Genomic DNA, 13239 nt, shown 5'->3' with positions numbered 1-13239 from the left:
AACTTGCACTTTTCTTACAAAAATTTCTCCAGTTACGCGAGCCGTACAGGGTCGTGTGGGGTGTCATTAGAAAGGTAATCACATGTACTATTGAGCCGAATAGGGACTTATTGGGTTTAAAATTCATCGACACTGAAATATGTTCAAGTTGAAGTTTTCAACCGAAGACATACACTGTTCTTACTGAAATTTCTCGAGGTACACAAAACGTACATGGTCGTGTAGGGTGTCATTTGACAGGTAATTTAATGTGCTTTTGGGCCAAATAAGGTCTTATGTGGTTTGGATGCATCTACGATGAAATAGAAGTTGAAATGTTTAGGTGTACATATTTCATCATAGATGCATCCAAACTGCATAAGACCCTACTTGGCCCAAAAGAACATTAAATTACCTTTCAAATGATACCCCACACGACCATGTACGTTTTGTGTGCCTCGAGAAATTTCAGTAAGAACAGTGTAAGTTTTCGGTTGAAAACTTCAACTGCACATATTTCAGTGTCGATGAATGTTAAACACAATAAGTCCCTATTCGGCTCAATAGTACATGTGATTACCTTTCTAATGACATCCCACACGACCTTGTACGGCTCGCGTAACTGGAGAAATTTTTGTAAGAAAAGTGCAAGTTTTCGGTTTTTGATTACCTTTCACGAGCCACACAAACTTCGAAGAATTTTTTTGAAAGTGGTTCTGGCTTTTAGGGTCGAATACCTTACTGGGCAGATATAGAAAATTTCATCAGAAAATGCGTCCGATTTCGGTAGGCCGATTTTCAAAAGAATTCCTCTTGACGAATTTGTCGATGAAAATATCTTAATTGAAACCTTAAGAGTGATATCGCCAAAACTTGAACCAATTTTGGTGAAAATAAATACAATGGTTCGGCGATCCAGGCAAGCTATAGCTCGTTAGAATCGTCTTTCAATTCTAAGAAATAGGGATCTTTTAGTTTTTCTGTTAGTTTCCCATTTTCGGAGTGAACTCTTGAAAAGTCATAGCATGTCAAGGGGTGGTGAAAACAGTTTTTTTGTGATAGCTCAAGACAGACATGTTTCTAAAAGTTGAAAATTTGTAGGAATATAGGCCTTTGGCAGACCTTCATAAAGAGTATAATCATCGGTATGGGCCGCCACCCGTTCTAGACTTATGACTCAAAATATGGTCAATGTTTGGACAGAGCTACTGGCTTGCAACAGAATTTATCTGCGGAACTGACTATAGGGTGTTGTAGCTGGACTTACCCTCTTTCATTCCACGTATAAAAAACCCCAGATAAATTCTGTTGCAAGCCAAAAAGTTAGTCGAGGTAAAATGTCGCTCCAGGAGACCCATATTTTTCAGTGTTTTCAACTTGTTTTTGGTCTTCTAACAAGCTGGAGCGATTGAAATGAAATAAACTAAATCAAAATTACATGTTCGGCTCGAAATTGTCTTGAACCGAGCGATCATTGGTCTTGAAAATGTTGCTTTCCTCCTACTTCGTAGTAGGTGGAAAACCTCATTTCTTTGACTTCACAAAATGAACAGAAACTCAGTTGCTTGCTACGAATATAGGTCTCTTGCTAAGCAGAGATGCGCAGCGTTCTTCTACAGTCAATAAATGGTCACTCAAGATGTAGTTTGTGCTTCACTAGAGGTCACACAATATGGAAATGTGTGTATAATCAAGTTTTTTATATGTAAATGGACGGTGCGCATCTCTGCTTTACAATAAACCTATATTCGCAGCAAGCAATTCAGTTTCTGTTCATTTTGTGAAGTCAAAGAAATGAGGTTTTCCACCTACTACGAAGTAGGAGGAAAGCAACATTTTCAAGACCAACGATCGCTCGGTTCAGGACAATTTCGAGCTGAACATGTAATTTTGATTTAGTTTATTTCATTCCCATCGCTCCAGCCTGTTTGAAGACCAAAAACAAGTTGAAAACACTGAAAAATATGGGTCTCCTGGAGCGACATTTTACCTCGACTAACTTTATGGCTTGCAACAGAATTTATCTGGGGTTTTTTATACGTGGAATGAAAGAGGGTAAGTCCAGCTACAACACCCTATAGTCAGTTCCGCGGATAAATTCTGTTGCAAGCCAGTAGCACTGACCAAACATTGACCATATTTTGAGTCATAAGTCTAGAACGGGTGGCGGCCCATACCGATGATTGTACTCTTTATGAAGGTCTGCCAAAGGCCTATATTCCTACAAGTTTTCAACTTTTAGAAACATGTCTGTCTTGAGCTATCACAAAAAAACTGTTTTCACCACCCCTTGACATGCTATGACTTTTCACGTGTTCACTCCGAAAATGGGAAACTAACAGAAAAACTAAAAGATCCCTATTTCTTAGAATTGAAAGACGATTCAAACGAGCTATAGCTTGCCTGGATCGCTGAACCATTGTATTTATTTTCACCAAAATTGGTTCAAGTTTTGGCGATATCACTCTTAACTGAAACCTTAACGAATTTTAACGAAATCGAGAAAATCGATTTGCTAGGTGGGAAACGGGACCTCGGATCGACGGATCTTTGGTAATTCCTTTTTATCTTCTGAAACACAGCTAAGGTGTACAGTGTTTTGTTTATAGGGATGGTCGATATTGATATTGATAATCGATAATTATCGATTATCGATAATCGATTATCGATAAATTTTTTTATCGAAAATTATCAAAAATAATATCGATAATCGATAATAATTGATATTTCGATAATTATCAAAATATCGATATCTCGATAATTATCAAAATATCGATATTTTGATAATTATCGAAAAATCGATATTTTGATAGCTACTTTAATATGAATATTTAGATAAATCAATACAAATGCATGCAGTTTTCAGCTGTAAATCTTCCATCTTTCCATTAGGATGATGATAAATTAGACATAGATCTCGAAAAGTTGCTTAGAACAGTTTTCAATTTCTTCACAGTAACATAACTTTATGAGTATCAATTATTTTCAGAAATATCAAAATTTGATAATTATCGAAATATCGATATTTTGATAATTATCGATACATTGATAATTATTGATAATTCGATAATTATCAAATTATCGATAATTCGATAATTCGATAATTATCGATAATTATCAAATTATCGATAACGATATGATATATCAATTATCGATAAATTGTTTTGATTGATATTATCGATAATATAAAAGGTCTCCCATCCCTATTTGTTTATGACGTGCGCAAAACCAAAAGTTCAACAAATAAAATACTCCATTCAAATGACCCCTTAGCCAATAATTTAATAAATTTAAATCTAATGTCAAACGAAATGTTTTAATGTTGCAATACGCTCATCTGGATATCGTCAACAACAACAACAAATAACTTTACGACAATTTTCTTTATTACTTTGTCATATTATTCAAAGCATTTAATTTATACTATGATGATGACTCTTCGTTTACTTTGTTTGTGTTAATTTAATTATATTTAAAACAAGAAACAAAACAAAACAAAAAATATTTGATTTATAAAAATTCACAAGGTTTTTTCTTTCCTCTCCGCCATCATCCTTGCCAAAATATTACATCAGCCCTTGCACTTGCAGTATTGCAGTATATTATACACCTACTCTACAACAGTAAAAACCGTGATGTCTAAAATATGGATATCCTCACATTGATTCGATTGTCCATTCTATTGTAATCTGAAACAAATCGATAGTACGCTGTAACCTACGAACCATCAAACTTACACTTGCATGGCTTCCTGAATAGAAAAAATTCTGATTCAACTCAAAAATTGACATTGCCAGTCAGAGAAGTTTCGATCATCCATCCATCCAGTTACAACGAATCGAAGAAAACCCCTTTTCACTCTGGAAATATGAATTATTTCGTGTTGCTGTTTCGATTAGTGCCGTTCCTGGCAATGGTAACCACTCGTCAAAATCAATGTCGATTAAGCTAATGTATTTCCATCGTAGACCAACGCAACTCTATTCAAAGTTACGTCAGAGATATACATGGATTTTGCTATAAATCATGAGCCAATCGGTCGTTTGGTTTTCGGATTATTTGAGGAGGAAGCACCGAAAACGGTTAAAAATTTTCGCGAAATTTGTGTGAATGGAATCGATGGGCAAACGTATGCTGGTAGTAGTATACATCGGGTTATCGACAAATTTATCGTACAGGGTGAGAATGAATATGTCGGAGGGATGAGTCGGTGCATTTTTTTTTTTAAATTGTGTTTTCATCCCACTGATCATCAAGGTGGAGACATTGTTTCCGGTGATGGACTCGGCTCTGTGAGCATTTATGGAAAATATTTCGAAGACGAAAATTTGGAAATCAATCATACTGGGCCAGGATTTATAGGTTTGGAATCATTTTTTATGGAAATTTAGTTGTGGGGATGTTTTCTCATCATAGCAACGCACTTCAAGCAAAAGTGGTACTCTAAATAGTGTACATAAACTTGTCAGTGCTCCAGTGCTCCATACAAAATTTTACACTGTAAAAAGAGTGGGGATAAAATTTCATACAAAATAGTACTCTTTTTGACAGCTGTCATAAATAGCACTTTTGCTTGAAGTGCGTTGATCATAGTCGTACATGTAACACACTCTATGGCTAAAGAGAACCCGTCGACGGTTTGTTGAGTTAAAGTTATACTTCTATGGAAGTGACGATGGAAATTGTCTCTGAAGCGGTTAGGGTATGGGTTAAGAGCAGGGCCTATTTTTGGGAAATTGAATTTTTCAAATTTCCTCAAATTTGCCAAAATTTGCTAGAATTTGCTAATATTTTCCAAAATTTTCCAGAATTTGCCAAATTTTTTTATTGCAAATTTTGGCAAATTGGAAAATTCAATTTCCCAAAAATAGGCCCTGGTCACACCCTCCCTGAACAAAAATAAAGTTTTACCGAAAATGCACCCAAAAATTGATTGCTGTTCTGAATAGAGTGACCCTAAGGGAGTTCAAAACGATGGTCCGTTAAGCTGGACCAGATGCTTCCCCAGGCCATACAATTTTTTCCTTAGTTGTATGGGTGTGGGGAAGCATCTGGTCCAGCTTAACGGACCATCGTTTTGAACTCCCCTAGGGTCACTCTATTCAGAACAGCAATCAATTTTTGGGTGCATTTTCGGTAAAACTTTATTTTTGTTCAGGGGGGGTGTGTGGTTAGGAGAGCTAAGAATTGTGAAAAGTTACGAGTTTCCAAGGCTAAATGCTACAGAGGTTTATACAATTTCCTTACGGATGCTTTCTTAATTCTTCCTTCAACTACTTCGATGATGAAAAATAAGTAAAGAGAAGATCAGGTTGGGAAACGATCTGACGAACAGGTTCCACAGATCGAAATTGCAATTTCTCTCGCTCATCCAGTGGAGGGATTCTTTTGAAGAACAGCCTACCGAAATCGGACGCATTTTCCAGTTGACTTTTTTATATGTGCCTAGAAAGGTATTCGACCCTAGAAGCCAAAACTACTTTCAAAAAAAATCTTCGAAGTTTGTGTGGCTGGTGAAAGGTAATCAAAAACCGAAAAATTGCACTTTTCTTACAAAAATTTCTCCAGTTACAAGGTCGTGTGGGGTGTCATTAGAAAGATAATCACATGTACTATTGAGCCGAATAGGGACTTATTGGGTTTAAAATTCATCGAAATATCACTGAAATATGTGCAAGTTGAAGTTTTCAACCGAAGACATACACTGTTCTTACTGAAATTTCTCGAGGTACACAAAACGTACATGGTTGTGTAGGGTGTCATTTGACAGGTAAATTAATGTGCTTTTGGGCCAAATAGGGTCTTATGTGGTTTGGATGCATCTACGATGAAATAGAAGTTGAAATGTTTAGGTGTACATATTTCATCATAGATGCATCCAAACTGCATAAGACCCTATTTGGCCCAAAAGCACATTAAATTACCTTTCAAATGATACCCCACACGACCATGTACGTTTTGTGTACATCGAGAAATTTCAGTAAGAAAAGTGTAAGTCTTCGGTTGAAAACTTCAACTGCACATATTTCAGTGTCGATGAATGTTAAACACAATAAGTCCCTATTCGGCTCAATAGCACATGTGATTACCTTTCTAATGACACCCCACACGACCATGTACGACTCGTGTAACTGGAGAAATTTTTGTAAGAAAAGTTCAAGTTTTCGGTTCTTGATCACCTTTCACCAGCCACACAAACTTCGAAGAATTTTTTTGAAAGTTGTTGAAAGACCGGAACCCGAACCTGATAAATTATTTCGGGTTCAACCCGAACTTGAACCGAACTTGAATTTTCGATTTCGGTTTTAACCCGAACCTGATCTGAACCTGAAATTGTTCAACCCGAATTTGACCTGAACCTGAATTTTCAATTTCGAGTTCGACCCGAATCTGAACTGAACCCGAAATTTTAAATTTAATCAGGTCGGGTTCGGGTAACCCGAAATTTTTGACTTTTTTTTAGCGTAATAAACGCTCAAAATTTCGGGTTACCCGAACCCGACCTGATTTAATTTAAAATTTCGGGTTCAGTTCAGGTTCGGGTCGAACTCGAAATTGAAAATTCAGGTTCAGGTCAAATTCGGGTTGAACAATTTTGGGTTCAGGTCAGGTTCGGGTTAAACCTGAAATCGAAAATTCAAGTTCGAGTCAAGTTCGGGTTGAACCCGAAATAATTTTTCAGGTTCGGGTCGTGAATCCGGTTCAGGTCAACCTGAACTAAAACAGGTCAACCCGAACCCGTTCCGAGCCTTAAAGTTGTTTTAGCTTTTAGGGTCGAATACCTTTCTAGGCACGGATAAAAAAGTCCACTGGAAAATGCGTCCGATTTCGGTAGGCTGTTTTTCAAAAGAATCCCTCAGTGCACACCATTCACCACTGGAGATCAATATAGTGTCAACAATAACGCATTCCCTTCACTGTAGTACTCTTATCAATTTGCTGTTTAGGCATGGCTAATCGTGGTCCTGATACAAATGGATGCCAGTTTTATATTACCACGATGGCAGCACCATGGCTAAACGGTAAGCATACGATTTTCGGTAAAGTGGTTCGCGGCCATGGTAACGTACACAAAATGGAGAAGGTAAGAGCCAGTCGTTTTATCGTCAATGCAAGTAACGGCAACTGTAAATGGTTTCGTATGCAGGTAAAAACTGACATGGACGATTTCCCGGTTAAGCCAATCGAAATTTTGAGCTGTGGCATTGAACCAATTGATTCACCGTACACGATATCAGATGAAGCCTATGAGTATACTAACTTTTATAACTAGGATGACTGGCGGGCTTTGCTGGGGAAAATGATTTTTCTTCTTCTTTTCTTTCAGTGTTGCAGCTTGGCTCCGAGCATCAGCCGTTCCGTTGGGAATGAGTTTTTCGATATTAGCACTGTTCCATTACATAATTCGTAAATTAAACAAATACATTGGAGATTAACGCTAAACTTAAATCCGAATTTAGTTTTTATTCACATTTTTCAAAAAATATTTTCACAAATTTTCTTCATTTTTTTTGATTTTAAATTAAATAAAAGAGACGTGAAATGATAGAAGAACGAAAGAGGCACTCACATAATGATCTAATCTTTGCTGCGTTAGATACCAAGACCATATATATATAAAGAAAGTAAAACCGAAACATTTACGTTCGATCCCATCCAGTTCAATTGACAGGAACGCGTTCGATAAGGTATAGCAATGGAATTATAATTAAAAACAAACAAGTCAACAGAGTTAGCCCGATGGTTGAATACCAGGAGAACAGATGAAAATATTGGATCCTGTTGAAAGGGAGTCTTTTAATTTCAATTTCATTTTCAAGTCTGCAGTCGGGGACGCAGTCTTCGGTCCGAGAAATATCTACAAGACATTTTTTGTTCTACTCAGACCGAAGTCGGCATCCCCGTCTGTAAACATGCTATAACTCACCGGAAATACCAACAAAACACTAGCGTTAAGCAAATGAAAACCATTCCAATAAACAGTAAGCGTTGTCCAGCTGCTGTATTATTTCCACCGTCCAGACTGATGCCGGCTGAAATGTGGTTTTCTAAATGGAATGGAATGGGGGAAAACGAAACGAGTTGTTTATAGAAGACGTTTGCAGACAAAACTTTATCGGAATTGTAAAAAAAATTCGGAAATGTAGCTCGATTCTGCACGTTTTCGACCTCACTGTTAAATGCGAAGCGGCAAAACCCTAGTAGCACACAATATTCTAACAATTTTCGGTTTAGTCTGATTACCAAATTGTGCTTGAAATCTTAAGAGTGATATCGCCAAATCTTCAGGTGATTTTTTTAACTTTGGGAACAAGCGGTCTCCGAGTGATACGATAAAAAATGACTGCCATAGTACCGTTCCAGATGCTGTTCCAGTGTAGAGCCCCCGGAAAGAAGGAAAAAAACTGCATTTTGGCACCAACTTTTTTTCCAACACTTCTGTGGGCTTGCAGCACAAAATTACTGGCTTCATTTATATGTGGAACGATAGTGTGAGGCCAGCTACAACACCCCGTACTCAGTTTCGTGAAACATCGAAGCTGCAGAGAAGGCGGACTCTCCGAACATTCACTACATTTTTAGTCGTAACTCTCGTGGATCTACTCGCACCAAGCGGTGCGTACATACTCTACCTGTAGGTCTTTCCAAGGCCGACATTCGTACAACATTACAACAATTTTAAGGCTCGGAACGGGTTCGGGTTGACCTGATCAGTTCAGGTTATGACCCGAACCGGTTTTAGACCCGAACCGGAACTAAGATTTCGGGTTCAACCCGAACTTGACCCGAACCAGAATTTTCGATTTCGGGTTCAAACCGAACCCGACCCGAACCCGAAATTATTCAACCCGTACTTGACCCGAACCCGAATTTCCATTTCGGGTTTAACCCGAACCTGATCTGAACCCGAAATTTTCAAATAGATCAGGTCTGGTTCGGGTGACCCGAAAATTTTACGCTAAAAAATGCCAAAAATTTCGGGTTAACCCGAACCGGACCTGATTTATTTGAATATCTCGGGTTCAGGTCAGGTTCGGTTCAAACCCGAAATGGAAATTCGGGTTCGGGTCAAGTACGGGTTGAATAACTTCGGGTTCGGGTCGGGTTCGGGTCGGGTTCGGATTGAACCCAAAATCGAAAATTCTGGTTCGGGTCAAGTTCGGGTTGAACCCGAAGTCTTAGTTCCGGTTCGGGTCAAGATCAGGTTCGGGTTCCGGTCTGACCGAACCCGACCCGTTCCGAGCCTTAAACAATTTAAAATAATTTTTTCTTGAGTTATTGTCGAAAAACTGTTTTCGGTACCCGCTGACATGTCTTCACTTTTGAACGCTTTTCACAGAAAACAATTTTTTTTATAGAAAAAGTGAAAGATACGTGTTTCCTAGAAATGAAAGACGAATCCAACGAGCTATCACTCATTAAAATCGGAGACCGCTTGTTCCCCAATCACCTGAAGATTTGGCGATATCACTCTTAAGACAACACTGAAAACACGAGGTCAGCTAAACACTTATTACTCATGTACAGGACAAATGTTCACGCAAAAAAAATAAATTTTCGATGTACATTGTAGAGTAACCATTGTACGTGCGAAACAAATATTTTAGTTGTGATACGTGTACATCTAAAACGTATAATTTTACGTGTAATATGTTTGATTTGCGGATGTGTGAACCATTGGTCTTATCTTCACTTTATCAACCACGATAAGACCAACGGTTCACTTATCCGCAAATTGTACATGTTACACGTAAAAATCTACGTTTCAGACGTACAAAACACGTATCAGAAGTAAAATGTTTGTTTCACACATACAATGCTTACGTCTGCAATGTACATCGGAAATTTTAGTTTTTTGCGAGTACCAATCCCAAGAATGACAAGAATGAATTGTTCTTTCATTCATCAACAAGAGGTCCGACTACCCATTCTTGGCCGAGGATTGGGGCGCTTTCTCTGTAAGCTTTGAAAGAAATTTTAATAATTTAAAAAAAGAACGATTGAGAACAAGCCCGCACTGGTCATACTAGGCTGTCCCGGGCATATTTTTAGAGGAATTTGATTACTTGAAATTACCAATTATCGAAAACTATGGTAACGCACCCTTAGTTCCCATTTTGTCACTTTCAAGTAATTTTCGACAATTTCTGGCTATTTAAGCCACTGCAAATTTTTAAATTTCGTAGATCAATTGTACGAGGTGCTGCCTGAGGCCCTGAGGTGTAGTTGACGTGAGAGTTTTCGTGTGAATTTTGTTGATCCGAGGCGTGGCCGAGGCCAATAAACACACAAGAACGAGACTTTTTAAAGTCGAAAGTAGTGCTTGAAACGTGAAAAGAACGGTTACCGACAGCATGTAAATGGCTTATTAAATTACTACGGAAAATAATCGGTTTGGGAAATGACAGTATGAAATAGTCATTTACATGCTATGTGTTTCGAAAACCGTACTTTTAGTGTTTCAAGCACTACCTTCGACGCACTCAGCATGTAAACTCCATAACATAACTCAAGATAAAAATGAAAAGTCTCGTTTTTGTGTGTTCATTGAACTCGGCTTCTCCTCGGACCAACAAACTTCACACGACAACTGGACTTTTCAACTTTTTACCCTTTTTGTCACGTAATAGTTCAGCGGGCTGCAAACCTCCTTCTTGGCAAAATAAAAATCTCCAAACAAGGACGACTCTACTGTTACATGCGAAGCCCTGCGAAATTTATTGCGAAAGTCAACCGTGTGCCCCTTGCGCAAATTTCATTTTCGCAGGGTGTTGCAAGTAAATGACTATTACATCACTGTGCTAGCGGTTATAATTGAGAACAAACAAAACAAAGATAAAAATGAATTGTCCGTACCTTGTTCACCTAAGTTATTTCCTGGATTCGTTGTCAAATTGGAATATGGTCGCGGATTGTGTACGAGACAATGAACGACACAATTATCAAATAGTCCACAGGCTTTCAATGTTTTTGTATCTGGCTGCAGAACATGCCCGTTGAAAACTAGACGCACTACTTTCTGTCCAGACAGTTCATCGGTAAAATTTCGTCTAAAATGTACACATAGGATCATTGGAATGGATCGCTAAATATTTGTAGCAAATTGATCGGTCTCACTTTTTGAAATCGCCGATAAATTCGTTGGGACATCCTTTCACCAGCTTCAATTCATCATTTAAGTACTTAAGCTTTATCCGAAATTCAGTTCCTGTGGACTCTATTTGTGGTGCACTATCGACCGGTGCTGCTACAGCTGGTTCAGCAGCTGTAGTCGTAGGGGGTTCGATCGAATCATAAGGCAAATCTTCGAAAACATTTCCATTTTCGCTATTTTCATTCGTACAATTCTCTGTGTTTGCTGCTTTGTCGGTGCTATCTTGATGATTCAAACGGCTTTTCGAAGCAGATGTTGCTAAATTTGTTGGCGTATACGTGGACGAGGACGATGTGGCCGCCGTCGACGATAATTCCGATGCATCCGTATCGGTTAAATTGGACTGTGTTGCAGTGGTGGCAGTGGTATGCCGATGCCGTATACCATCCGTGTCATCACGATCCATTTCTCGTAGGATTTCGATTTGTTCTTGGTCACGATTGCTTTGTGTAAACGTGCCACCGCTGGTGAGTTCACCGACTTCGTCTAAAATTGCTTCCAGAGTAGGTGCCTCTTGAATGTGAATATTACTTGGCACATTCGATTCACTGTCATCGGGAGTTAAACTCTCGTCTTCCGTATTAATTTCTTCAATATCATTAGACACCGTTGATTGCTGTGATGTGCTATGCACTGGAAAGTACCGGGAGGATTGAACGAAAATTATTTATGTGATTTGCAAGGATTGCGAATTTAGACTCACGGATGCTAATTGTTATGGGATTTTGTGCAACACGACCTAACAAACGACGCCGGTTACTTTCGATGATAATCAAATTGCGAGGAATGCGCTCTTCGCGAACATTAGTTGATCTCCAAGCGAAGTACAATATTATCGAAGAGAAAATGATAACAAAAAAGTTTGTTACTTCGTCTCCAATGCCTTCGATCAATGACATGGTTTAGAAATTTGCATTCTGTGAAAGAGAAAGAGATGGTCCATTAGAGCGATAAGCTAACAATTTTATTGCAGATAGGCAGTTCGCATGACTACACTTTTTGCAAAAAGTCTGCATAGTCGGGGAACAAAGTTGTTCCCATGCGATGCAGACCATCGGGAAAATTGAAAATTCTCCAAATTTTCATATTTGGTGAAAATATTTTTTATATTTTTCGTTTAAAGATTAAGGATCAAGCTATCGAATACGCCATCTTTCGTGAAAATCCGGTACCATTTCGAATTTTGGCGCCCTCTCAAAGTTTGTCAATTTACACTGAAAACACTCATAACTTCGGTTGGTTCTACAAGACCAACTCCATCCAAATTAAAAATTGCAAGAACAGGGACTTCAAGTAGTCGATCATTATTTGTTTGATTTTGGTCCAGTGTTACCAAGTTGTCAAAAGAGACACACTCTATTTGTCACGAGTTGACATACGCAATTCAACTTTTGTTTATGCAATTCGTTCAACGCTTAGAAGTTATGCAAACACGGCATCTGTTGCTATCAACAAGAGTAAACATCCAGTTGTCTTAGCGGCTCAGTAGTTTTGTTTGCTATTTTGTACAAAGAGACATTGTTGTCTCAGCGTAGGATCCAGTTTACGCAAACCTTTCATGTTCAAAGAAATGCTTAAGCAAACGCTACGCATCCCACATCAACGCTATTATGTATTTGCTCCCGAGTGCGAACAGTCACTTGGAAACTCTAAATATAAAATGTTGTGGAATAACGTCACGCATCTGCACAACAATGATTTAATAAATCATTTGTCGGGGATGTAAATAAATACAAATTTACGAGTTTCGAGTAAACATTATTCATACATTGACACACACAATGGATAGTTCAAGTGATAATCAGAATTCTTTTAAAACTCAAGAAAGTCAACTTTTTATCTTGGTGGTAGTATACGCATAACTTGCTATTCAATCCGAACAAAACTTGGAACAGAAAACGATAATAATCTTGTCATCGACATTGATAGGGTGTGGGAAGTTATACTCACATATGGCTATTGACTCATAGCTTCCGATCGGAGACTATTTTCGAACGAAAATTCTTAATTTTGCAATGAAAACGAAGTACAAATTTTTAACTACAAACTGTACGTCTGTCTCAATAAAAAAAATATTTACGTCAAACACTTCCATTTGACACCTG

The 13239-nt window shown here is 38.2% G+C and overlaps 2 protein-coding genes and 1 long non-coding RNA gene across 3 annotated transcripts; 2 read left to right on the top strand and 1 right to left on the bottom strand.

The window, feature by feature from the left end:
• Nucleotides 1-186: 186 nt before the first annotated feature.
• LOC119068013 lies at nt 187-7976 on the top strand. The gene is made up of 3 exons (XR_005086080.1): nt 187-198; nt 626-630; nt 7845-7976. It is a non-coding gene; the product is annotated as an uncharacterized LOC119068013 (long non-coding RNA).
• LOC119068012 (peptidyl-prolyl cis-trans isomerase, rhodopsin-specific isozyme) lies at nt 3639-7592 on the top strand. The gene is made up of 6 exons (XM_037171371.1): nt 3639-3895; nt 3948-4158; nt 4237-4341; nt 6927-7063; nt 7127-7230; nt 7307-7592. The coding sequence occupies exons 1-6, from the start codon at nt 3848-3850 to the stop codon at nt 7413-7415; spliced, it is 714 nt and encodes a 237-aa protein (XP_037027266.1). The 5' UTR covers nt 3639-3847; the 3' UTR covers nt 7416-7592.
• LOC119068011 (transmembrane and ubiquitin-like domain-containing protein 2) lies at nt 7428-13239 on the bottom strand. Its single transcript, XM_037171370.1, has 6 exons — nt 13085-13239; nt 11838-12051; nt 11098-11767; nt 10837-11030; nt 7907-8027; nt 7428-7758 (listed from the first exon to the last, which is right to left on the bottom strand). Exons 2-6 carry the CDS (start codon nt 12031-12033, stop codon nt 7641-7643), a joined length of 1299 nt encoding a protein of 432 aa, XP_037027265.1. The 5' UTR covers nt 12034-12051; nt 13085-13239; the 3' UTR covers nt 7428-7640.

Source organism: Bradysia coprophila (genome assembly GCF_014529535.1).
Source record: "Bradysia coprophila strain Holo2 chromosome X unlocalized genomic scaffold, BU_Bcop_v1 contig_167, whole genome shotgun sequence".
NCBI lineage: Eukaryota > Metazoa > Arthropoda > Insecta > Diptera > Sciaridae > Bradysia > Bradysia coprophila.
Note: the sequence above shows the minus strand (reverse complement) of the source record. Positions and strands in the feature narration are given on the sequence as shown.

Bases quoted from the DNA above. Each gene is read 5' to 3' on its own strand.
- LOC119068012 (XM_037171371.1), top strand. From the start codon at position 3,848: ATGAATTATTTCGTGTTGCTGTTTCGATTAGTGCCGTTCCTGGCAATG. The intron at 4,159-4,236 runs GTGAGAATGAAT...CTGATCATCAAG, and splicing joins CGACAAATTTATCGTACAGG to GTGGAGACATTGTTTCCGGT. The intron at 7,064-7,126 runs GTAAGAGCCAGT...TTTCGTATGCAG, and splicing joins ACGTACACAAAATGGAGAAG to GTAAAAACTGACATGGACGA.
- LOC119068011 (XM_037171370.1), bottom strand. From the start codon at position 12,033: ATGTCATTGATCGAAGGCATTGGAGACGAAGTAACAAACTTTTTTGTT. The intron at 11,768-11,837 runs GTGAGTCTAAAT...GGTACTTTCCAG, and splicing joins TCCCATAACAATTAGCATCC to TGCATAGCACATCACAGCAA. The intron at 8,028-10,836 runs GTACGGACAATT...CATTCCATTTAG, and splicing joins AAATAACTTAGGTGAACAAG to AAAACCACATTTCAGCCGGC.